General features: G+C 40.2%; 1 protein-coding gene across 1 annotated transcript; it reads right to left on the bottom strand.

Annotated features, from left to right (window-relative positions):
* Positions 1-6,591: 6,591 nt before the first annotated feature.
* adamts15a (ADAM metallopeptidase with thrombospondin type 1 motif, 15a) lies at positions 6,592-23,476 on the bottom strand. The gene is made up of 8 exons (XM_008427675.3): positions 22,327-23,476; positions 16,240-16,372; positions 15,221-15,388; positions 12,608-12,891; positions 12,355-12,532; positions 12,058-12,230; positions 9,865-10,040; positions 6,592-9,731 (listed from the first exon to the last, which is right to left on the bottom strand). The coding sequence occupies exons 1-8, from the start codon at positions 23,239-23,241 to the stop codon at positions 8,936-8,938; spliced, it is 2,823 nt and encodes a 940-aa protein (XP_008425897.1). The 5' UTR covers positions 23,242-23,476; the 3' UTR covers positions 6,592-8,935.

The raw sequence follows: 23,476 nt of genomic DNA, 5'->3' as shown, positions 1-23,476 counted from the left end.
AGGAACAAGCAGCTGTACATGCTGTTTGATGGCCCTTCCTCCCTTTTATGTCGCGTTTCTCACAGTTTCCCTGCAGAATAGGTTGTATGATGCGTGACTACATGCGAATTGTGCTGTCCATGTCCCAGAGGAGAAGACCTGGTTGTCTGACACCGACTGTTGGCTTCTGAAGATATATTATTGATCAAAAGTCCTTCCTTCCTTATTTTAAACGGTTTTTAAAATAAGGAAAGGTTTTTAAAATATAGAAAAGGAGACGCTATTGCAATGCAGTGTCCTTACAAAGCAGCTGCAGTTTTTGCAGCTGTTTTGCTAGCTGCATTGGCTTTTCCATGCTGATTGCATTAAATGCAGTACGAGGAAACAGGCAATCAAGTCTTCCAGATGAAAACAACTTGCTTCTTTTTGTATCGACTCGCATCTTGTCTCTCCTCAGTCACAAGCGGTGAGAAACTTTACCGTCATTTCCGCTTCAGTGCACAACCTAATGAAAATAAAACCAGATCACCATTTGGAAAGTTTTACTTGATGATGTAACTGATGTGTAAGTGAGGTAAGATGTCATCTATTTGCGCCTGACTCTTGTTTTTGAAAAGTTATCTCATGAAAATGACTGTGTTAACCTGAACTAGCACTGCTCGGAGCTCTAGATTTAAATTAGGAGTTTCAGTGATGAACTGAATTCAGTTTTTATCTGTGTGAATTGAACTTCAGTACAGGGAGGAAGTCTGCTACTTACAAGACAACAGACTGGCAAGGGTTTCTTGTTTGTTTGTTTGTTTGTTTGTTTGTTTGTTTGTGTGCGTGTGAGTGAGGGAAATCCTCTGATCAAAATGGGTGAAAAACAGCAATTGGAACAATTTATTTTTCCCGTTGTGTCAAATTGTGACTCCAAAACTAAATTACATACAGAATCGTGATTTATGTGTACAGTTAAACCCCTAATTGCTCCCCATCGTAGAGTTAATGCAGCGTCTTATTTGTTTGGTCTTTATGTATCTGTGTAGTGTAATTGTAGATAATGTCTGCATTTTGCAATCTGCTGATAAAGGTTTTCATTCAGTCACTGACCCTGAGTGCTGAGTTAAGAAAGAAGATAATGGTAATTATTCTTCTCAAATTCGGCTCATGCTAAACTTTGGCCAAAAGACTGTCCTCAGTGAACCTACCAAACACTGACATACCAGACGAAAAGTTCACCCCGAGGTTGAGCGTTTATCTCCTGTCACATCACCAAATGGAAAAGCCGGCCGGCTTTTTTCCTTGAAGTTATTGTGAGTCAGATGCTCAGATTAAAGAACATGTTCTGCACAATACAAACAAGATGTAAAAATAAATCCAGGTATGTTTGACCTACTATGTTACTTTTTAATCTTTATGTATCATCTAAAGCCAAAGGTGAAGGGTCAGAAAGAGGTCAGTAAATCACCTTGTTGAGGGGGGAAGCTTAGAGTTGATTTTGTGTTTTGTTTCTAAGACATTTTAGAGGAAATCAAATCTCAAAAAGCAATGATATCGCATGGATATGATTTCATAAAACATTCCAGGGACCAAATTTCTCTGACTTAAACTTAAATAACTTGTATGTAGTGACTTTGTAGATAAATGTCGAAGTGTCCCAAAATGAAAGTATAAGTAACATGAAAATATATGCCGGTCTTCTCTGATTTGCTCAGTATCTTTTTGGAAATTTTCAAAGCCAAAGAGGACAAATCATTTCCCCATCGCTGCCTGAATATGTGTAATTTTCTCCGACCAGGTAGACATTTTCCTCACATGTCTGATCTTCTTGTTAAATATATTTTACTGTGACTTTTAATTCTACCTCCTGTGTCCTATTTGGACATTTGAAGCCTATGACCAAACAGATGAGGGCCAGAATATAGTATGTGAGCATCTGTATCTCATTTACTTGGCAACTCTGAGGGCAGCTTGACTTGACCTCAGAACGGCAGGAGCAGAAGGACAACAGCAGATGCAGTTACAGTGAAAAACACTGAATCATCTGTAAATGGTGAAATTCAAGTCAGAGATTTTCCAAGCTGGGCATAGCACAGCCTTTATATCTGCCTTTAGAGGGTGACTAATAGATAGTAGATAAGGCACAGACTCAATAGAGGCCAGAACTTCCTTGAATCCAGTAAACTTGCCTGACGTACAGCAGAATAACGAAAACACACTGTCTGCACGTTTGATACTTCCTTAAAAAGTGACTTTTTCAAGGGCGTTTCTCAACAAACACAGAGTGGGCCATAAGTTTCCATACATAGAAAAAAATTTATATTTCACATTGGACAACCGTTTTTATTTTTGTGGGACAATGTGTTATTGCTGCACGTCTTGGACCACTTCGTGGTTGATCTGCAACATTTCCAGTTTTCTGGAACTTGCAAATAAGTTTTGCCACAGTGTCGTGTGTGTGATGCTCATGTTCCATGTTTTCTGTTGAAGTTTCGTGCAACCATGCGACCGCTTCCCGATCCAGCCATCAGTACAATTTCAACTCTTTGCTCTTTTGTCAAACGCATCTTCTTGAGTATTTGAAATATAAAAGAAATATACATTCTACATTCTCCTACATATGGAAACGTATGGCCCACCCTGTATACCAACTAAAAGGCCAGATGGATTCATTCACGTGAGTAAGCATATTTCCAGACCAGATCTCAGCGTCTGAGGCGTGAATCATGTAATTAGACCCAATGTTTTGTGGTTAATGAAGCCGTCGCTGCATTCGCAACCCAAATGTGTCACTGAAGTGTCACACAGGGCAGCGCGGCTGCAATGCCCTGAATCACTGTGTTGCAGTTTTCCCTCAGCAGGGGTCAGCTGTCGGTCCATCATCACAACTCTGCAGGCAATCCAGTTCCTGCTGAGCTCAGCACATTCCCACTTAGATTTGGAAAAACTGGGCTTGTTGAGCTTTTGCACGAACCAGTTTTTAATCACGAGAGCAACATACAAAACAATACTGATGGTTTTTTAAATTTGTTGTGGTTTGTGGGCAGTTCGACTCAACCACAAATAAAATGCTTACATCTGATCAGAAAAAATACGTACCATTAGTCAAATAAAAAAGTAAAAGGCTGAACTTTTCACTTTTAACTGTTTGCAGACTCTGTCAGCCTTTTAAAACGTTGCATTATTTTGTAGCGGGTTGCTTTATTGGTCATTGATGAAGCATGAAAAAGCAAAAGAATTTAGAGTGTCGGGATATTTATTTAAACAGGAAATGAAATGGGGCTTGTTATTAAATGCCAAGCCCTCACAGCTGTGGAGAGCATAACACATGAGAAAATGGGACGTATTGTTTATGAAATAAATTACTGAAAGCCTTGTCTGCTTGTTCAGTTGTATACTTTCAGAATATACATATCTTTCTCACACATCGGAGGAAGATTTGTTTTTACACAGTCCACTGACAAAATATCTGTGTCTCTTGAACGTCTTCACATTTTGTCACATTTTATTGGTACATTATGTGGTAGGCCGACACCGAGTAGCATGTAATTGTGAAGTGGATGAAAATCCTACATTTTTTTCTTTAACATGGTGTTGCAAATAAAAATCTGAAACCGTGGGAAAAGGCTGGGCTTATTGTAGCACATAAATATGCTCTTCTAGAGCACATTCATGACTTTTTTCCACCTGTGAATATCTTCTTGCAATTTTTGTTAAACGTCGGATTTGTGAAGTGCATCACTAACAGGTCTTCTGTATAATATTTGCAGCTATGCTTTCCATTATATATATATATATATATATATATATATAATATTCAAGGTTGAGGAGTGGAAGGCAGAGGGAACAAAGATGATAAAACCTTCTGACACAGAACAGCCACTTTCTGCTCATTTTAAGAAAATATCTTTTTTCCATGACCTGTTATATGTTAGTTAGGCTTTAGATTTAATCAAAAGTATACAAATGTCAGGAGTTAATAAAATTTTCTATAATTGGCAGATGAATACCCAAGAATACTCAATGCCAGAATTGAAATAAAAATGTGCTAACGTAAGGGTATGCACTCATTTTTCATCACAGTTAAATTGAGACACTTTTTCTTCTCCCATCTTAACAGCTAAATTCAAGAAACTTTTCCAACCATACATTCCTCTGATAAGGCAATCTGACCTAATCAAACACATCACACATGCACCAAGATGGGTGTAAATCCAGGCGAAAGGCAACTGGTCAGACAAATAAATACTTTACAGGCTCTGCTTCAGTTTCTTTCCTTATCTTCTCTTATCTAGGTCAAACCCCTGAGAGTTTTTTCCTTCTTTTTTTTTAAATGCTGCTTTCTTTCACTAATTCAAAAAAATGTCTGAAATGAGACCGCCCGCAGACTCTCAGACCTATTTTTTAAAGGCAGACAGTCAGACACGTCATGTGAAAATTGCACAATTCAACATTTCCACTTCAGCTCACAGCTGCACTCTTGGACTGGTCACAGACATGGACAGGGAGAATGAGTTCACATCGCTGCTCAACCGGTGGAAAATACTTGCAGTTGCATGACTGAAATGTTGACTGTGAAACTTGTGCAATGTAAAGTGGACTTTATGGGTTACATGGGAATTGCTGCAAGGTATGCTGGCCACCCATGCTTTATTATAATACTTGTTTGCAGATGATCGTATAAGTAACTAACATAGAAATCAAACAGGAGCAGCTGATTCATGGGGAATGAAGAGATGTGTACTAGTATTCTCCAGGTCTCACACTTGCTTTGCTTCCTGGTGGCATCAGGACTGGAGAAGGTTTCCTTCTTGAAAGAGGAGGGAAGAGCAGGACTTATGCTGTTCATGGAGAAACACTCTTCAACCTTCAAAAACAGTCTGATTCTGCAGGTCGCATGGCAGAAATCTGGCAGTAGTCAGTGCTGTTTTCTTGTATTAGTTAACTGATCATTAAATAAAATGCCGGCTCTTTTCCGTCTATCTACAGAAAGCTTTCCAGATACTCCTGCAGTCACTACACAGTGACAGTATAAGATGAGGCAGATAATCTGGAAAAATCAAGCTCCTCTGCGCCCCTGTGGTCCTACTGCCATCTGCAGAAATGCACCGCTTTTCGGTCAAAAACAACCAATCAAAGCCAAGAGGAAATGGTGAGAATTGTGGGTCAGAATGACAATTTTTTTTATTTGCTTAAAAAATACAACTACAACTACTGTGGTTGTTAGATGTTGAAATAAAGACTTTTAACATTCATTCCTTGAGTTATTACAAATCCTTGAAATAAATTTTCCTATGATGGATAACGTTTGATTTATTCCAGTATGTCCAGTATGTCTTGAAATGATCACTTCCTTTTTCGTGCTCCTTTCTGCAATATTCATGTTTGAACTCAACAAAGCCATCGTCTCACAATCTTTACATTAGTTCCTGATAAGCCTTAACGAGCCGCAGCTGGAGATGGTTAGACCTGTCAGCCTTTCAGGAAATAACCCCCCCCAGACCGACCCACACAGAACTGCTGCACTCAACCCAGCAGATATGACAGACCAAGGACAGTCTGAGGGGCAACAGGCTGAGGAAGAGATAAGACACTGAGCATGATGTCATGCCTGATAGCCGAGGAGTCCAAACCCAGAGAGCAAGGAGGTTTCATTCTGCTTCTATGGAACGGGATATGAATAAATGTAAGAGAAGACTTCTTCCTAACCTTTGACCTGTTCCCTCACAGTATCTGGAGATCTTTTTATCCAAGCTTTTATGAAAGTCTAATTAAAGGTGGATAGTCCAACAGACTCTGGTCAACTGCAGGCCAAAATTGCAACTTTTGTTCGGCAACAGTTGAAACTAAACCCTTTGAAGTGAACCAAACCCTTTGAAAAACTTGTTTACCTCCATCGACTGTGGCGGCGCTGCATCAAGAACCCAGGGAGACGCTTCTTCACAAGGCGTAAACCAAAATGGAGTGGCATCAGATCTAAGATTTTGTCGTCTTTGGAAGAAAAACATGTGACAGGTCTCCTGCCAGTGCTAGACTCGTGTGTTTGTTTTGGTTATATTTACCTAGAATGCCCTGAGCTGCAGTCCACTTCCTGCTTTTGAAGCAGTCTCACATGTTCTTGATATTCACGTGTGCATTGGAACAGCATCGGGATTTCCTTCAACCGAACCAAGACTTTTCAGGCAGACCAGAGTTCAATTTAAATTTTAATGCACATATTTTTTTTTAAAAACTACTTCCTAGGCATTTGACATTTTTATTTTGTTTTGATAAAATGGCTTGCTTTTAGAAAATATCTTGGAACAGAAGGGATTTACCACAGACTGATATAGAAGAGACTTGCAACAATTTACAGCATAAAGCTTCCAACACACAGGTCTATGGTCTCTGTGGTTTCTGATACTTCCTTCTGGTGCTTTTTTTTTTTTTTTGCTAAAATGTTGCATAAGGAATCAAGTTTAAATAAATTTTGTTTTCAGATGTAAATTTAATCACTACCTGATTCTGACAGCCTCCAAATCTGAGTTTAGTAGCCACTGCTCTAAAGTGTCTGCCAGGGTTTTTACAACCAGAAAATGCATGTTGCACCTTTTACATCAGTAAAAGACAGAAAAATTAAAATACCAGATCTTTCAATTAATTGCTTTATTTTGGAATAAATATGCAGAAGTCAAAGACAATTACAAATACATGTGAAAAAAATCTTTTTGCACAGAGCTGAGAAAATGTATACATAGTATACAGTACAGCTCATGTAAGTCATTGTTTTCTTTTGCTGTACAAAGTGCAAAAGCTGATTAAGAACATAGAAAAATATAAACGACTAACACTAATATAACACCCATCTTGTAGTTGGTTGCAAGATGGATCTTATATTATAGGGTTGTTTAATCTGGCCTCTTAAAAAAAGAAGTTTATAACAAATGGCAGGATTACATCTAGCATTCAGGAAAAACAAGTTAGCTCAGACTCTGGGGCCAGGAATAACGATATACAAGGATAACAACATTCCCTCTGTGTTTTATTATTTTATTGACCTTAAATTATTTGCGGTTTCTGTTCCAGACAGGCTTGACATAACAGGCTTTCGGATGTGATGACATTGAACAGTGAAGACAAATGGCGGAGGTCAAACGAAGGTCGCAGATTAATGGCTCTGCACAAGAAGTCCATATTTTTCATACATGAGTGAATGTTTACCAGTTTGTATTGTGTCAGGGAAATTGAGAGGCTTGATTTTTATTTATTAATTTGTGTCAGGAAGATGTGTTTTCAAAAGTTGCTCTAACGATCAAACTTTCTAAAATGATATCTGACAAACACAATCAGTACAGAAAAAGAGCTTAAAATTCGGTGGAGACGTGAAATGACCCAAAGGTTTCTTCAGTATTTAATAACATTTTAGCTAGTGTTACAACTATGCACAAATAGAAAAATCAGCTGAGGAGATGCAATTAAAAATTTGTTTTGAGATTTCTGAGATATGAAATACTGTTAAGGATTTTTAACCAATTTCTCTTTAAAAACTAGAAGAATAAGAGCAAAGATATTTTTACAACTCAACCCTGACTTTTATTAAACATTCCCATTACTGGACCACATCACTAAAAGGGCAGTCATCGTAAAACAAGTTTTACTATTTAAAACAAAGACAAAATGACTACACAGTTTAGCATTTTATGCATGGTTAGCATTAATAACCGACTCATCAGTCTCATTGTGCATATTCAAGAGAATTTAGATCTTTAGCTTGACCAAATGATTTCCAGAAGATTGCCAACATTTTCAAATGTTCTATCAGTTAAATATAATATATATAGGATAAATGTAATACTCTGGTGTATGCGGTTGGGCCTTACTGTTACCCATTTTAAATTTTGCTCTTTCACATCCTAAATAAACTGCAAACATCTTAGGTTTGTCTCTCTGTGACAAAATTTTAAACACCTCAGTAATACTGAACCCTAATTCTCCTTCACTCATTAACACCATTACAGAGCATATCATGGTGCTGGTTGGAGAAAAATACACATTTTTTCAGTTTCTGACTGGTCAATCAAAAATTTTGAGCTGTTGAGCTCAAAATTAGTCAATTCCAGTCACCAGCATCTCTTATTGAAGACATCAAATTTTGAAAAATCATGTATGAAGAATACAGACTTGATATGGAAGTATATTAGCTTTAAAGGTGTATTGAGCAATAACAGAGCACTGATCTCAAACCAATATTTTAGATTATTGGAACATAATTAACCACATAATGAAGATTTGCCTTTAAATTGCTGGAAAAAATTAAGTGTCCTATCAATGCCGTTGACAGTCATTAACCTTTTCTGATTCTGTTGAGCTGGAAACATAATTACTATATTGCTAATAAATAACTGTTGCTACAGCAGTATCCGTATAACTCTGTGAATTCCATGATGTTTTTGTGATTGAATGAAGACACTGTCAGGAAATATCAAAAGTTTGCCAGCTGTCGGTTCAGATAATTTTGCATATTTTTTGACACCCAGCTGACTTCACCAATAGTTTTAGGTATAGCTAAAACTCTGACGTCTGTGCAATTAAACTATTGTGACATAAAATGAATTGCAGACTCACTGGTAAAATAGGCTGATTGCTTAAAGATGGGCATTCTGTATCAACTAGCAGTGCAGGGAATCTATGTTTTATTTGACTTTCAAATTGCATAGCTTTCATCAAGCTACAGCGAGGTGATTTATTTTGAAAGCCAAACTGATGTCACTGAAACTGATCTGCCAGAACTCATTCCTTGGCTGCTGCTCTTTCATGTTCTTGTTTTTCTTCTGAGCACTCTCCATTAATATCCTCTGGCAGTCCAACAATGCAGGATGCAACAGCTGAAACCACTAGATATGGTGTAATACTAGCTAGTGGGTTCGTTTTGGTTCCTTTGAAACACAGAATTTTATTTATTATCAATTTTATTTTTTTAATATATAGTTTCACGTTACTGACAAGAGCTTAGGTTACAGAAGTCCAGCTCCTGAGGTTTACGTAAGCCCTTGCAAAGATCCCTGGGGAGCAGAAGCCCAGTCTGGTCTTTGCAGTGGAGAGGTCGTCTTTTGAAGCCCTTCCCACAGGTTCTGGAGCAGGGAGACCACTGCCCAATATGCCAGTCAGCACAAGGGTCTCCACAAACCCTGGTGGCAGAGGGTCTTTGTGAAGAATCACAGTCCAGCCCTGGCTTGCCATCTGATTTTAGACACTGCACCATTCTCCTCTGGAAACCACGACCGCAGGACACCGAGCACTCTTCCCAGGGTGCAGATATCCATTTCCCGACAGGCGCATTCATCTTGCTGTAAGAGCTTTTAAGATTGTCTTCCTCGTCCTTCTTCATTTCGTCTTTTGTCAGGACGCTGTTCTCTGAATTTGCACGCTCCCCCTTCTTCAGCATTTTGTCTTCCTTGGTCTGACGGTGAAGGTAAAAGGAGTAGCGTATGCGGGGAGGCGTTATCTTGCCTGCACACAGCACTTCCACGGTCAAGGCCTCTCCTAGGGGATTCACGGCATGCAGGGTCTCGGAGAGGCCGGTGGTGCCGCTGTAGCGCAACAGGCTGTTGTTTACAATGATGTCTCTCTCGCCAGCGGACACAATATAATTCCCATTGAGAAGGTAATGCCCCTTGCTGTTCTTCACTGCCAAGTAGTTGTCATCACCCATCATTCCCTTGTAGCCTCGCTGACGGATGTCCACATTGGCAGCACCCACTGGCAACATGACAACGAAGTTGTAGCCGTGCCTGCATGCCAAAACATTTATAGTCAATGAGTGCTTTTGTCAAGGGTGAAGCTAATGAAGTTCTGCTGAAGTGAGAGTGGGGAAAAAAGGCAGGCACCAGAATCCCTTGGAGGGACGTCACTGGTTTTACTCACACAGGCTTGGTGAAGAGTCCCGACACCTTCTTGCAGCTCTTGTTGTCGCCTCCGCAGATTCCACACTTATCAAACTTCTTTGTGGAGCCAATTACTCTGTCACATCCAGCTTTGATGCACTTTCCTTGGACACAAACGCCTGTGGAGTCTGGCGAGCATGGAGTCCCATCAACAACCTGCATTATACAAACAGAAATCAAGGTCAACTTTCTATACTTAATAAGCTACGTTAAGTACAACTCTTACGTCAATAAGAGCAAGAAAAGCTATTCTATTAAAAGATAATAGTATAGTACACTGTTGTCCTGCCTTAAGACACGTTTCCACTACTTCAACCATTCCCAAGGTAGATTATTAACCCCTGTGTTTCCACAGCACTTACCAGTGTACAGATAAATTAACGATGTCTTATGTAACCAGAGAAAGTCCCCAGTCCATAAGTTGTACTTTTTTATCTAGCAGGAACCTTTCAATTGAGTTTTGCATAGGAAGATCACCAACTTTTTAAATAAGTGGAATTTTTTTCAGCTTTGTAAGTACAAGTTTACATCTCTCTACTAGCATTAGCTGCAACACATTTTAAACCACTGATATGTATTTACAAGTAAAAACAACAAGCGGTCTGGTGGGTCACTGACAAATTTGTTTAATCATTTGCCAATCAAATGCTTATCTGGTTAGTTCCAGTGAAAGTTTACATCATTTCAGTTATGAACTTATTTACATAATTATTCATGTATTACGCTGCTCGTCTGTATGGAAGATTTAAGCTCCTTTGACACAAGGCTTTATTTAATATAAATGTCTGTGAATCTTAAGTGATTATAATCCAGTTTTAAAGAGTGAACACTATGAAGAACAACTAGCGAGTGGTCAGAGCTGCCTCTTCTTTTCTCTCCGCCTTAGTAATTATCGTAGTTTGTAATAACTCTGTAAGTTATAAAGTGCAATTGCTGTGACAAAATTATGAGTCATAGCTTTATTGCAGAAAATCCCAGCTTATAATTCTGCATTTGCAGCCTCTTTTCCACTCTCACCCACTGAGGGAGACCTTGACAAAACTGTAGTAGGAGGAGTTACTGCTTAGCATCTGCTGATGTAATGAATCTGTTTTGGACTCCAAAGTGGAAACACTCACAAAAGAAAGTCTGTCAGGATGATGTACATTTCTATCCCAATTTTATTTTTCTTTCTTCTGTGAACTCTTAATACTTTTTGAACTGACTCCAACACACCAATTTATGCTGTAGGATTAGCTGTCGGGGGGGGGGGAGAGTATATTTTCATTAATCCCATGTCTCTGTGGGTAAAATATCCAGTGGTAACTCAGAGCTTTACTCCTTCAAGGACTGAGAGCTGGAGAGAGGAGTGAACTCACTGCTGCTGCTGCTGCTGCTGCTCACCGGACGCCCTGCAGTTGTCCCTCCATTGCCTTCCTTCTCTCAACGTTAAGATGGATGTGTTATGCAGAAATCTTCACATCCCTTACATGTTTTTTCACGTTTTGTGACACAGCAACCAGAAGTTTCTATGTGTCTTATCGGTACAGTGCATATAAAAACTTTTTGGATGTTTTACCCTCTTTGCTGCTTTTACAAGTCAGTCATGATCATCAATTATATATATTTTTTTTGGGTCAAAAGAAAATTGTACACTTTGTAAATAAAACTTTATCAAAGTCAAAACTGATTTCTTGAAAATTATACACTGTATTTTATGTGATAGGGCAATAAAAGGTAGCGAAGTGGAAGGCAGTGGTGATGTATTCACAGACAAAAATCCAGCTGAGAAAATCAGAGAAGCAACCAAGTGGCCCATGGTAACTCTGGAGGAGCTGCAGAAATTCACAGCTCAGGTTGGAGAATCTGTTAATAGGACAAATATTATCCCATAAATCTAGTTTTATGTAAGAGTTGAAGGGAAAGCCATGTGGAAACTAAGTGGTTCAACATTGCACATCACTGTGCTCACCATTGTGAAACATGCTGCTAATGTGACAAAATGAGAGAAAGTTCAGAGTTTAAATGGTTTTGAAAGACACTTATCCTGACCCTTAAATTAAAACCTGAGGTATTATTTGTCCCATGAGCTACTTTGTCAACAGTTTGTTCTAAATTGTGTTCAACAGGAAATCTAATCTAAAAAAATAAAGTAATAAAATAAAGTACAAGAGTAAGTCCAGTATCTGCTTACCTTGGGAGACAGTACGTAGAAGTAGCCAGTCCCGTTCGCCCTGCAGATGAGTTTGCATCTGTCCTTTGGTGAAACTCCAGAGTATTTTGGCACCCACACCACAGACTGGGCAACACGGTTACTGCTGAAAGTCTGACCAGAGGTCTCACACTGCTCTTCTCGGTAAGTCTTATCTACACAAAGAGATGGACAAGGACAGAAAGGCAGAGATGAAGCTGCTGTTGGGCATGACTAACATTGGACTGGGTTTTCAGTTCAGACTTTCGTTGTTAAAAATTTTCTTTGAGTGACTCCCACCTGTCTCAGGGCAGCGGTTGAGGCTGCAGGAGCGATATTTGACCCGCACTCCTTGGCAGTATTTTCCCCCATTTGAAGGGGCGGGGTTGTTACATTCCCGTTTAGACAGCTGGACCCCGCTTCCACATGTGCGGGAACAGGAACCGAATGGACCCCACTTACCCCAACGACCATCCAGCTGAAAGAATAATATCCATTAATCACACCCTGTTGTCTACTGATGAGAGTTGGTGAATCCTCCCTTCAGTCGCACCTTCACAGTTTGTAGCTGTCTGTCAGAGCAGACGCCTCGATCGCAGACCTGCCCGTCGCCACAGCGGGTCCCGTCTGCCCAGGGGAAATGCCGAGTCATGCACACCAGATGGCCGCTGGACTTTCCTGTGCACCACAGCCGGCTGCATGGCGGCTGCAGGAAAGGGCACGGCTTGGAGCCTTCCCCGAAGGCGAGCTCACACTGACGGTCGAGGTCGTAGGAGGAACCGGGCAGCACATCTGGAAGAGCTAATGTTTTCTGAGGCTGGTCGAGCAAACAATCCCCTACAAGACAGAAGCTTTGGTAGTTAGTAAGAGTAAGTGAGTGAGACAATTTTAGAAACATCTTATGACGTAGGACAACATTTTACTAGTTTTGCTAGGCAAACAAGATCACTTTTTGAAAAACTCCATGTTAAGGTCAGAACTTTATCTTCATCATAAAATATGGCAGAGTGAGTATCATGTTTGTGCCACCTTTGCTATGTTAGGTCACAATAACACAGTATGAAAGAGTGAAATCACTATTGGATCCCAATTAAATAACTTTGCGTGCTTTGGATTGCCATTGTCTTTTGTCTCTAAATAATAAAAATGGTTTTGGTGTGGCCAATTAAAAAAACAAGTAGATGAATTAAAGCTGTTTTCACAGATAATGGAACTAAAGTTTCCTCAGCTGTTATCACAAAGCAGTATGTTTTAGTCATGAGGTCTTATTGTACAGATCTTGTTATATTTAACTGAAACAATCTTTTTTTTTTTCAGCGATGTTCATCACTGGCAGATTTTTTGCCTAAAAGATTTGCTTTCTCTCCGGTTCACACACAAACAGACTTTTCGTAGAAAAAATGAAAGAAATGAGTCCTAAAAGCACATTCCAAAATCAGTCAAATAGAGGTCAACTTAAAACATGCTCACTCCTTCTCTACTAAACAAAACAGTGAAATCATTGTGCTCGTTATCTTTCCACATCTTTCTTTCCTTTGTCCTCACCGTGTTCCCATTAACATCCAAATTTAAGATCGAGATGTGACTGACTGAGACGAAAGAGTAATGACGGTCATATAAAATGCACACTAAAATGTTTTATTTTGAGCCTAGCACTGCTTTAGCCATGCTCAATATCTACTTTTGAACTCTGGTAAACTTTATTGTTATAATATCAACTCCTGCCGATGTAGTGAAAGTATTTTGTGTCTTTAATTTTCAATTCCTGCCAAATATCAATGGTTTCTGAACCTTCTGCTACAAAACTTTGCAGATGTCAGTACATTTTTAAGAAAAGAAAATATAGAAAACGATACGATCCACACTTATTATCCCTGTAATAATTGCTTAGTTTTTTTGGGAGGGTTTTTTTTTTTTTTTTTGCTTTGTTGGGGGGGGGGGAATGGCACTCTACAGCCATCCTGGCTCCAGCACATCCATAAGTTCCCCTAAAAACCCACCAGCCCACCCTTGTTGCTCAACATGCAGAAACATTTTGACCAAACGTGGTTAAGACTTTTTTGTGATACGGGTTTGAAATTAAAGGCAGCTTGTAAATTATGCAAAGATCAAAGCACTGTCACCACTAGATACAGATGACACGCGAGAACTTTCCAAGTAATGGGGTACTTTAAGAAGGTGGTTTTGATTCCTTAGAATCGTCCACAACTTCTCCTTGTGGGTAATCTTTGCATCCAAAAGCAGTTTTGTGCAGAGGGGGGAAAAAACCAGTGACTGAGTCTGAACTGCTGTTGCATTCCTACTATAAAGCTAAATGGATAAGCAGCAGCTGGCCGTATATTTGTTTCATTCCATTTCACAGCAAATTTGGCAGAGAAGCCAGACAAATTAGCTGATGGCTAACTGCTATATATACACTCGCTCTACACCCAATAAACTGAACCGCTCCTCTTCCTTCCTATTCTCCCTCTGAAGAGCAAAGAAAACAGTATCTGTGTAGCGAGATGAGCAGGTAGCATTATTCTGGAAACATCCATCCATTTGTGGCAACAGCTTTTAAAAGTTAGTGTCAAGAGAACAGATTGTAACAATGCCCTGAAATAAAAGACACCATTTTTAGTTGTGTTAAGAACAATTGTTAGTCTTTCTCACAAATTTATATTGTAGTATTTTCGTTTTGAAAATGGAGGTTAATAGGAAAAACAAAAGATGTTTGCCTATTTGTAGTGAACCTGCATGGGAAGCGTTGGGCAGAGCCATCTCGTCTCCAAACCACAGCGGTGGCTCTCGCAAAGCCAAACCCTGTAATTTGGGACACATGTGGGTGCAGTTTTAAAATAAAAGTTTTGCGTTGCTCTAAGGCTGGGTCCTGTGGTCTGGCCTGGTTGGCAAACAATCTGCATCCCAAATGTATGAATTGCTTTTTTTTTTTTTTTTTTTGCAATTTTCCTCTGAGCTCAGTAATAGAAAAGGTTTGGCTGACGCAAGACTAGAAACCCAGGGTCTGATGTTTGTTTAGTAAAAACTCCTGTTATCTTGAGGAAAAGCATAAGAAAAAGTCAAGACCTTTTATTTTCACTTGCATACCTAAAGGTCAAATCTTAATGAGGTTCAATTCAAACACATTAACACTTCAAGATATTATAAATATGATCGAGATCCTCACCATGTCCGCTGTCCAGAAACTCGGTGATGATGGCAGCGCTGCAAGGAGACCAGGGACTGGTGCGGTTGATCTGGATGAGCGTAGGGGACATCATGTGGTTTTCCTGCAGCTTTCCAAACACGTCTTCACAGGCCTTCACGTTGTCATGTGGCATGTTGAACACATGGCCTGTTGAACACATGTCAGATATCCGTTATACATAAAGTGCCTTGCAAGAGCATTCAGGTCAATTGGAGGTCTTTGCATTTTGTCATGTTACAACCGCAAATGTCAGTGTGTTTAATTAGAGTTTTTTGACATAAAGCAGCACAAAGCAATGCATAATTGTGAGGTGGAAAGTTTAGGATTGCTGCTCTGCTGGGAGGTGAATAGAAACTTCAGCTTCTAACTGGTTTTCTTCCAGTACTGCCCTGAAGATCCATCTATCTTCCCATCCACTCTCATTAGCTTCATATTCCCAGCTGCTGAGAAAAATCCACACAACATGATGCTGACACCACCATGTCTCCCACTGGGGATGATGTCTTTAGTGTGATTTGCAGTGTTATTTTTGCTCATAGGTTAAAAAGTAAAGAAAAAAAAAAGAAAAAATGTCATTGACTCAGAGCAACTTCTTCTTCTACAACTTTCTCTCTAATCTGTCTTGGCATTTGTTTACGAATGTTCTCTGATACCTATATAGAACAGCTGGATTAACAAATGAAAAATTAAATAATACACAGGTAGACTGGTTTTCTAATTAAAAGGAAATTAGTCACAGCGCATGTGATTTAGGGGTATCAGAGTAAAGGGACTGAATGGAAATGCATGCCACATTTTCAGAGCATTATTTAATATGTTTAATAACTATGCAGCAGCTGGTGTTGGTCTATCAGATAAAACCCCAAACAAACGTGTGGCTGTAATGTGACAAACTGTGATTGACTATGGCAGATATCAGTCATTTTTGGAGGACAAAACCATCTGACTGCACAACACACGTGTGTTTTGGACGAAGCCGTGTCAGAACCGGGTATTACCGAGCTCGTGAGCGGTGGTGAAGGCTGAGGGCAGGCCGTCGTCTTCGATGACAGAGCAGCTCCTCTTCGGGTCGCACATGGTGCCAACGTCTGCCATGCCGAGAGTGTCGCAGGTGGAGGCTCCACAAAGATCCTGCATGAAAACAGCAACACGTCTGAGCAGGGCACGGGGGGCAAACACAAGCCAAGCGAGAGAATCGCTTGCATTAGCAGATTTTTCGGCCACGTAGATGCACTGGAAACCTGTTGTAAACAATCAGGAGCTAAGGAGTAATGTCAGAAGTGGAACCCCATGAGTTATTATTATTTTCCTTCTAATGCTGTACCAAAAATGCAGCACGAGAAGCAAAGCTGAAATGAGGAAGAAATACGATGCCTGGCTCCGTCGTAGGAAATATGCTTCCAAAGGAATATCGGCATGGCTTGCCAGATGGTTACTGTGTAATTAAGGTATAAACATTGGATTTTAAAAAGGCTGCGCCTGTCGCACTTTAAATAATATTTCTTGGAACATTAAGGCATAAATTCAATTGGAAGAAGCAAAATTGGTATGAAAACATGGCTACAGATTACCAGATGATACAGTTTATGGCGCTGTTGCCAATCATCAATCCGTGTTTGAAAACAACTAGAACAAAATGTTTGAGCCAAACTCATGAAAAGGACACTACATACCAGAAAAATATAGTTGATAGAATTTCAAAATCATCTTGGATCAACAATCCACCACGATGTCCAAACAGTGCCATGTTGGATTACTGTCAGCTTTTTAAACCCTTGAACAATTTGCTGCTAAGTGGAAGAAACCAAATATAAAGCGTAGAACCCCACACAGGACTGAAGAGCCAAAGTTAAAACATTATATCAGCAAGTACAGTTAAGATCAAAATTATTCATACTGCAGTAATCCCTTAATTTTGCCACCATGTTTCTTCTGCCTGGAGTTAAAATTGACATTTTGTCCTAACTTGAACCCTATGGAGAGATTAGGATGATGGCAAGGAGGCCTTCCGACCTCTATCACTTAAGATAAAATGTCAAAAACCAGAACAAAACATAACCTCAGCCATTATAAGATGGGCTGCTGTAATTTCATTGAAGATTATTCCTCTGATTATGGAAACACGTGTTTTAAATCAAAATGTGAGTATCTTTTCAGAGATTTCTGTTTAATTTCATATCAGAAGCAGACTTCTTGACTTTGCAGTGACACCACATGACTGAGACTGACAGACCTAAAGAAATACCATGACCGAGTATGATGCCATTACACTTAAAGTAGAATGATGTTATTCAAAAAGTGGGAATATTAAAGATGATTTAGGCTTTTTTTATGGTCTCTGTGTTAGGAGCTGTGCTCTGGAGACTTGGAAAAGACCCAGTAATGCTCAGTATTGCCTTTCACCACCCAGTCTTTAAATCTTCCTGGTGAGAAACAGTGTTTAGAGCACACCGTCTTCTATGAGGTAACTGTCCCAACCTATAATATTTCCATGCCAGAGCTGTTTCCAGTTGACCCATTTCTCCATTGCCGAAGTTTTAAAACCCAATACTTGACTGCGTGTCCGTTTCAAACCTGAACCCCATAATCACAGGACTTTTTTTTCAGCACCGGTTGCCACAAACAGCTGCCCATCTGTCCGGAGCTGAAAGAGGCCTGCAACCCTCTGCACTCCTCACAAACACCAAAGCCCTATGGCAGCCAGCATACGCCACCGTCTGACCACGTCCAGCCCTGAAAATCCTGGGATGAGCTAAATGCGAACATAAAACCCGGTGCCAAATGAAGACCTTGAGTGCTATGACAAATATTTCCAAGAGTAAACCGCAGAAAGCACGATTGTTGGCCAGTAAAAATCTAGTCCAGATGTGCTAATGTGTATCGTTGACATGTGAAAATTTGGGCCAGCTAAGTAGAAGAATAAGAAATAACATAGCAGGAGAGAAGAAATTGCCATATTAGGGAGTTAGTTTTTTGCTATGACTTAATTCACCCCACTGGTGTAGATTTTTGCTTCTTTTTTTTTTTTGTATTCAGAAACAAACACCTCAAACTAGAAATATGTTAAAGCTGTTCATTCCTCTCTTAATGTTCTCAGTTTCTTCCTTTTTTGTGCATAAACGTGTGGCGCTGCTGACAGGATCAAGGAGGTTTGATTGTCCAGTCTGTGTAAATTTTGTGAATTTGGAGAAGGGTTGTGTTTTTGTGGGGCTGTTTCTCAGGACTGTGGGGCTCTTAAATGTTTTAAAAAGCTAACTGGTCCTTGTATAACCAAAGCAGGGGCTGTGTTCACATTCTCCACAAAAGGTTGGGATTACTCCAGATGTGTGGGTTGGATTACGTCAGGGCTATTCCTTGTCTTCAGTCCTGTTTGTCTAGGTGGATCTCTAGAGATAATTGCCATAGAGGGGATAATCTGTTTTGTTTTTTGCAGATTATGTGGCTCTGTTGGCATTTTTAGGTAATGCCCTTCAATGCTTTCTTGTTCTGAAGTGATGGGAGATGGACAGATAGATTTGGACTTTGTTGGGGTGCTTTCTCTCTCAGCCCTTCCAAGAGGCAATAAAATAAAATACCATAAGCTATTAGCTATGGTGCAATATTTCTCCCAGGGGAAAAACCACAAATTTATGATTCGATTTAATCTCTTGGCTGCTTTTGTACAGTCATCAGACTGTGTAGCATAATGACACGAGTAGTTTTGCAACATTCTTTTAACGGTAATCATGCCATTAGCAGGGTTTAAGCCCAAACCACAGTTGCCTCTGGACAACATCAAGTTGGTCTTCATAAAACCTCCAAAATTACTCTGTCGGTTAGTTAACAGCACACAGTGGAAGAGATTTTAATACCAAATAAGTGTTATGGTAAACGATAAAAAACACACTGACTAAACTTTACAGTCAACACTGACCAGGATCGACAGAAGAGACTCCAAATGTTGCCCGTGTGAAAGAAGATATGTGGAAAAACTAAATTGTAGGGTATCTAGAGCTAAACTTCTAAATGTTCTTAGTCTCTCGGGAGGGGAAGTAGCAAATTTCCCAAATTTTGTTCAGTATCTTGGAAAAAATATTCATGTCTCAAACATGAATGTGATTTGTTAGGATTTTAGGTGACAAAACAAAACCAGGTACCGCATAAGATGCAAAAGGATGAATGTTATTCAGATTTGACTGACAAAAGCCATGCTGTGGGGAAGCTCTTTTTGGTGATGGGAAGAAGGATGAAGTGAAATACAGAGGAATTCTTGAAGAAAACTACAATAAAATAGTTTGACACACAGATGTCAAACTGTGATACACCCTTCTGGGCAGTCTTTCCTGTTACTCAGAGGAGGTCCAATTATTTGCCAGAAAAATAGACAAGTTGTGCATAATTGTCAGTTAATGAGCCCCAACAGACAGAAAGATGATTTGTTTACACGAGATTTGGTCACCAGTCTAACTCCCATTACTGGAACAAGGCATTTACAATGTACTTTTCAGCATTTTCTACTTTCAGACATTGTAGCAATTATGTTGAATAAAGAAGAAAGATCTGACAAGACACAAGATGACTGAAAAGCATATCAACTACTGTTGTCAGTTTTACATGCATGCAGTTATATTGGATTTTCCATTAGAAACCTCTGAATTTTCCCAAGTTCAGTTTTTAAGCTAAGAACTGACGTGCACAGATGTTCTCCATCTAATCTGACAGTGCTTTGAGTTATTTATGAAGAGAACCGTGGAAACAATTTCAGTTACTCAAAGTGCAAAAAGAACAGAAATATTTTCCTTCCCCTTTGCAAATGTTTGCTGCTTTTTTTCGTGCGCTGTAAAATAAAATCCCGATAAAATGCATTCAAGTTTGTGGTTGGAATGTGACAGAGAAGCTGGAACTGAATTAGAAATGTCCTGCTTCCATGCCTTAAATGGTAAAACATGTTGAGTTACAACAAATTCCTGATCATATTTGGGAAACTTCTTAAAACTGTCCTTTGGATTGATTTGATTGTATAAAAGTTATCCAAATTGAAAACTTATATTGCTTTCTTTTGGTCATAACTATACACAAAATGTACAAGAATATCGGTCTATTTTTGACCAAAACCTAAGGTTTTGTTTGAGCTGGAACATATTAAGCAGGTTTTGTGTGTACTGTAGGTCCTGGCCATGCACGCTGTAATAATTTTCTTCCATTTCTGAACATTTAAGTTGCTGTTAATGGTTTGTACAAGAAGTCTCTTGTAAATGCTGCTTTTTGTGCTTGTTACAGTCCTTGATTAAAGCAGATGAGGTCACTGAAAGACATGCTTACTGAAACAGAGCTGGAATCCCTTGTCGCCTGCCTTCCTGCTTTATATAGCAAATTGTATCCACATTACTCATCGTGGGCCGGCCCTGTGCACTTTATTAGGGTCATCTGAACTGGCTGTGTAGTTTGTAATGTCAGCTGCGGAGCCAAAACAATCCGGATTTTATAAAATACCTAAGTGTGGAACTGGAGCAACCTTTTCGAGTTCCGCGCTCTGGAGACTAAGGGAATGTGGTGCAGAATCAACACAGCACAGATAATGAATGCGAGAGGAAGTTTATGTCAGTCGCGATGGTGTGTTGTAAAGAACCAGGCTGTGTGAACTGTCTGCAGCTGTGCAGAGTTGCTTGTTCCTGACTCGGAGCAAGCAGATGTGGCAAACACGCTGAAGGATGCGACTCTGATCAGTTCCCTAACCGATTCAGTCCTCCCTTCAGGGGCCGGTTTAATGAGGCGCAGGCAGGATGGTGGGCAGGGCTGGAAAAACCCCAGCTGGAGGAGAATGGGAAGGGCTGAAAGAAACAAGATGCTTCCAACAAGTGCATCCCTGAGGACACTGACGTTCAATGTTTGGCAAAAGTCAGAACTATACCAAAGCTCACAGCAGAAGTGGCCAAAAGTAATTCAACACCTTATATTGCATTTGGCTTTTTATTCTGGATGGAGCTGCTTTTGGATGGATTCTACTTTACTTTAGATGAAAGCGTGGCAAAGTGTCTCTCATGTCCTAGAGATGATGTCTCAGTATAGGAAGCTTGTTATAAATGGTTTAAAATTTGTACCAACGTAGTGTTTGTTCTATGAGGTTTACATTGGTGTTGGAGGTGGGTTGTGACTATTGCCACAAAGATGGGAATTGTGTTTCATAGCTGACCAAAGAACCGACGAGGTTGATTTTGACAGGAAAACTGCCATGCATGTGAAATTTGCCTGTGTGCATACATTCTTTTGTTTTCATTTAAATCTGAAAACGTAGGTATGCATTTTTGTTTTTAGCCCTCCAGAGTCAATACTTTACAGAGCCACCATTTGTCATCTTGCAGCTTCAGGTCTGTTTGGTGTATGTCTTTACTTGTCTGTCCTTTCTTCTTCACAAAATAACTTGAGCGTAGTCAAATTAGACATAGGATGTCCGTGTACGTAAATTTTCCAAGTGTTGCTACAGATTCACAAATGGATTTTGGCCTGGGTTTTGATTAGGCCACATAAACACATGAATATGATTATATCGAAGGCTCTTCATTGTAGTTCTGGTTGTTTATGATCATTGAAGTGCAGGAAGATTAAGCTCCTCCTCTTTCTGAAAGACTTTTGCAGCCTCTTGCATATTTTTTTTTTCTTTCTGAATTCATCTGAATCTAGGTCAGCGTATCTTCCCATCAACTCTGAGGAGTTTTTCTGCTCCTGCTTAAAAGAAACATCTCCACAGGATCATGCTGCTACCACCAAGTGTTACCATGGTGATTGTGTGGTCAGAGCAATGTGCAGTGTGTGCACAGCACTTTGCTGCTATGTTTCTTGGTCCCACATTGCATTTTATTTAGGGATAACAGACTAACGGGGCATGAATAAATAGTACAACAATTTTCAACAATTTTTTAAAAATAGTTTCACATAATGTTTTTCTTACTTTATATCATTTTAATGTGCAAATAAACAACTTGTTTTGGTCTAACATATTAGATTCCAAAACAATATAAGCCTGTGGTTGTATATATATTGGGGGGGCGGAAGGTTATAGGGTGTAAATACTTTTTCTCGCCTTATTGTGAACTATGCTATCTTACCTGTCTTGTAAAGAGAATAGCTGTGTCCCAATAGTCCGGGTGCTTGTCGTTGTGTTTGTTCATCTTCTTTTGCCAGGTGCAGAAGTTACGCAGCGTCATGGCTGCGTTCCCGGACACTTTGGGACCTTTGTCCTCCTCGGATATAATCACGATCTTCACCACGGTGATGCTGATGGAGTTGAGGATGCTGGGGTGCCTGTACAGCCTCGCTGCGACCGACATCAGCGTCAAGAGGTAGTGCTTCAGGTCATCCCCGTGGAAGCTCAGCATGGACTCGTCCGCAGCCACCAGCGTCTCCACGTACCGGGGGACAGACGCGAACCTTTTCGCTCTGCCCATCTTCTTCAGCATCGTTTCGGTCACATTGTTGAGGTCCGTCGTCTGCTTGTATTTCTGCAGGGATTGCGCATCTAAGGGGCTCAGATCGCTCTCCACCGCGCACCTGGAAGTGGAGTTCTGCTTGAGGTCGTTGCTGGGTCTGCGTCGGACGACGTGCGCGTCTTGTGCGCTCCGGGTGTCATTGCGCACCGGGCGGATGAAATATTCCCAACCCTGGAAGCCAAAGGCACCATTCAAACCCTTGCAGAGGCTTAAAGCAGCATATGAACCTCTGTCACCGTTCACATATCCAGAGTAAAAACACCCTCTCAAGTCAGTGCTGACATCAGTGTTGGAGAACCAAAACCCGTCTTGGACAGAGATGGAGGGAGCAATGAAATCTGAATCTTGCTGTAAATCGATCACTAATTCTTGCTGGAAAGCCTGTATCTTCATGACACGCTTTCTAACACTGATATCCAAGTCGTTGTTAAAATCATCCCTGTCGTCATCCAGCCTAATCGGAAAGCAAATCTCACTTTCCATGCATCGAATAAATTTAACAAAGTGGAGGAGAAAAACTGTCCTGACAAACATGTCGATGTTTGCATCAAGTGAGGAACGCTATGACCAACAGAGCAAAGAAAACTAAGCTGAATGTAAGATCTCAGCGGAAGCGGAAAAGTGCACAGATAAGGGTGAAGAGCATTATCCAAAGCGCAGGGCTCTAACACAATGCCACCGGTCGTACAAGTTCACTCAGAGTAAACTCCTCCCGGTCATGATCCATTTTCATGTTCCACCTGTAAGCGCTGAGGCGACCACTGCTTTC

Source organism: Poecilia reticulata, chromosome 14 (assembly GCF_904066995.2).
Source record: "Poecilia reticulata chromosome 14, P_reticulata-male-v2, whole genome shotgun sequence".
Classification (NCBI taxonomy): Eukaryota; Metazoa; Chordata; class Actinopteri; order Cyprinodontiformes; family Poeciliidae; genus Poecilia; species Poecilia reticulata.
This window is presented reverse-complemented; position numbering and strand designations above follow the sequence as displayed.

Bases quoted from the DNA above. Each gene is read 5' to 3' on its own strand.
- adamts15a (XM_008427675.3), bottom strand. From the start codon at position 23,241: ATGTTTGTCAGGACAGTTTTTCTCCTCCACTTTGTTAAATTTATTCGA. The intron at 12,231-12,354 runs GTGGGAGTCACT...CTCTTTGTGTAG, and splicing joins CAACCGCTGCCCTGAGACAG to ATAAGACTTACCGAGAAGAG. The intron at 9,732-9,864 runs GTGAGTAAAACC...TTTGGCATGCAG, and splicing joins GGACTCTTCACCAAGCCTGT to GCACGGCTACAACTTCGTTG.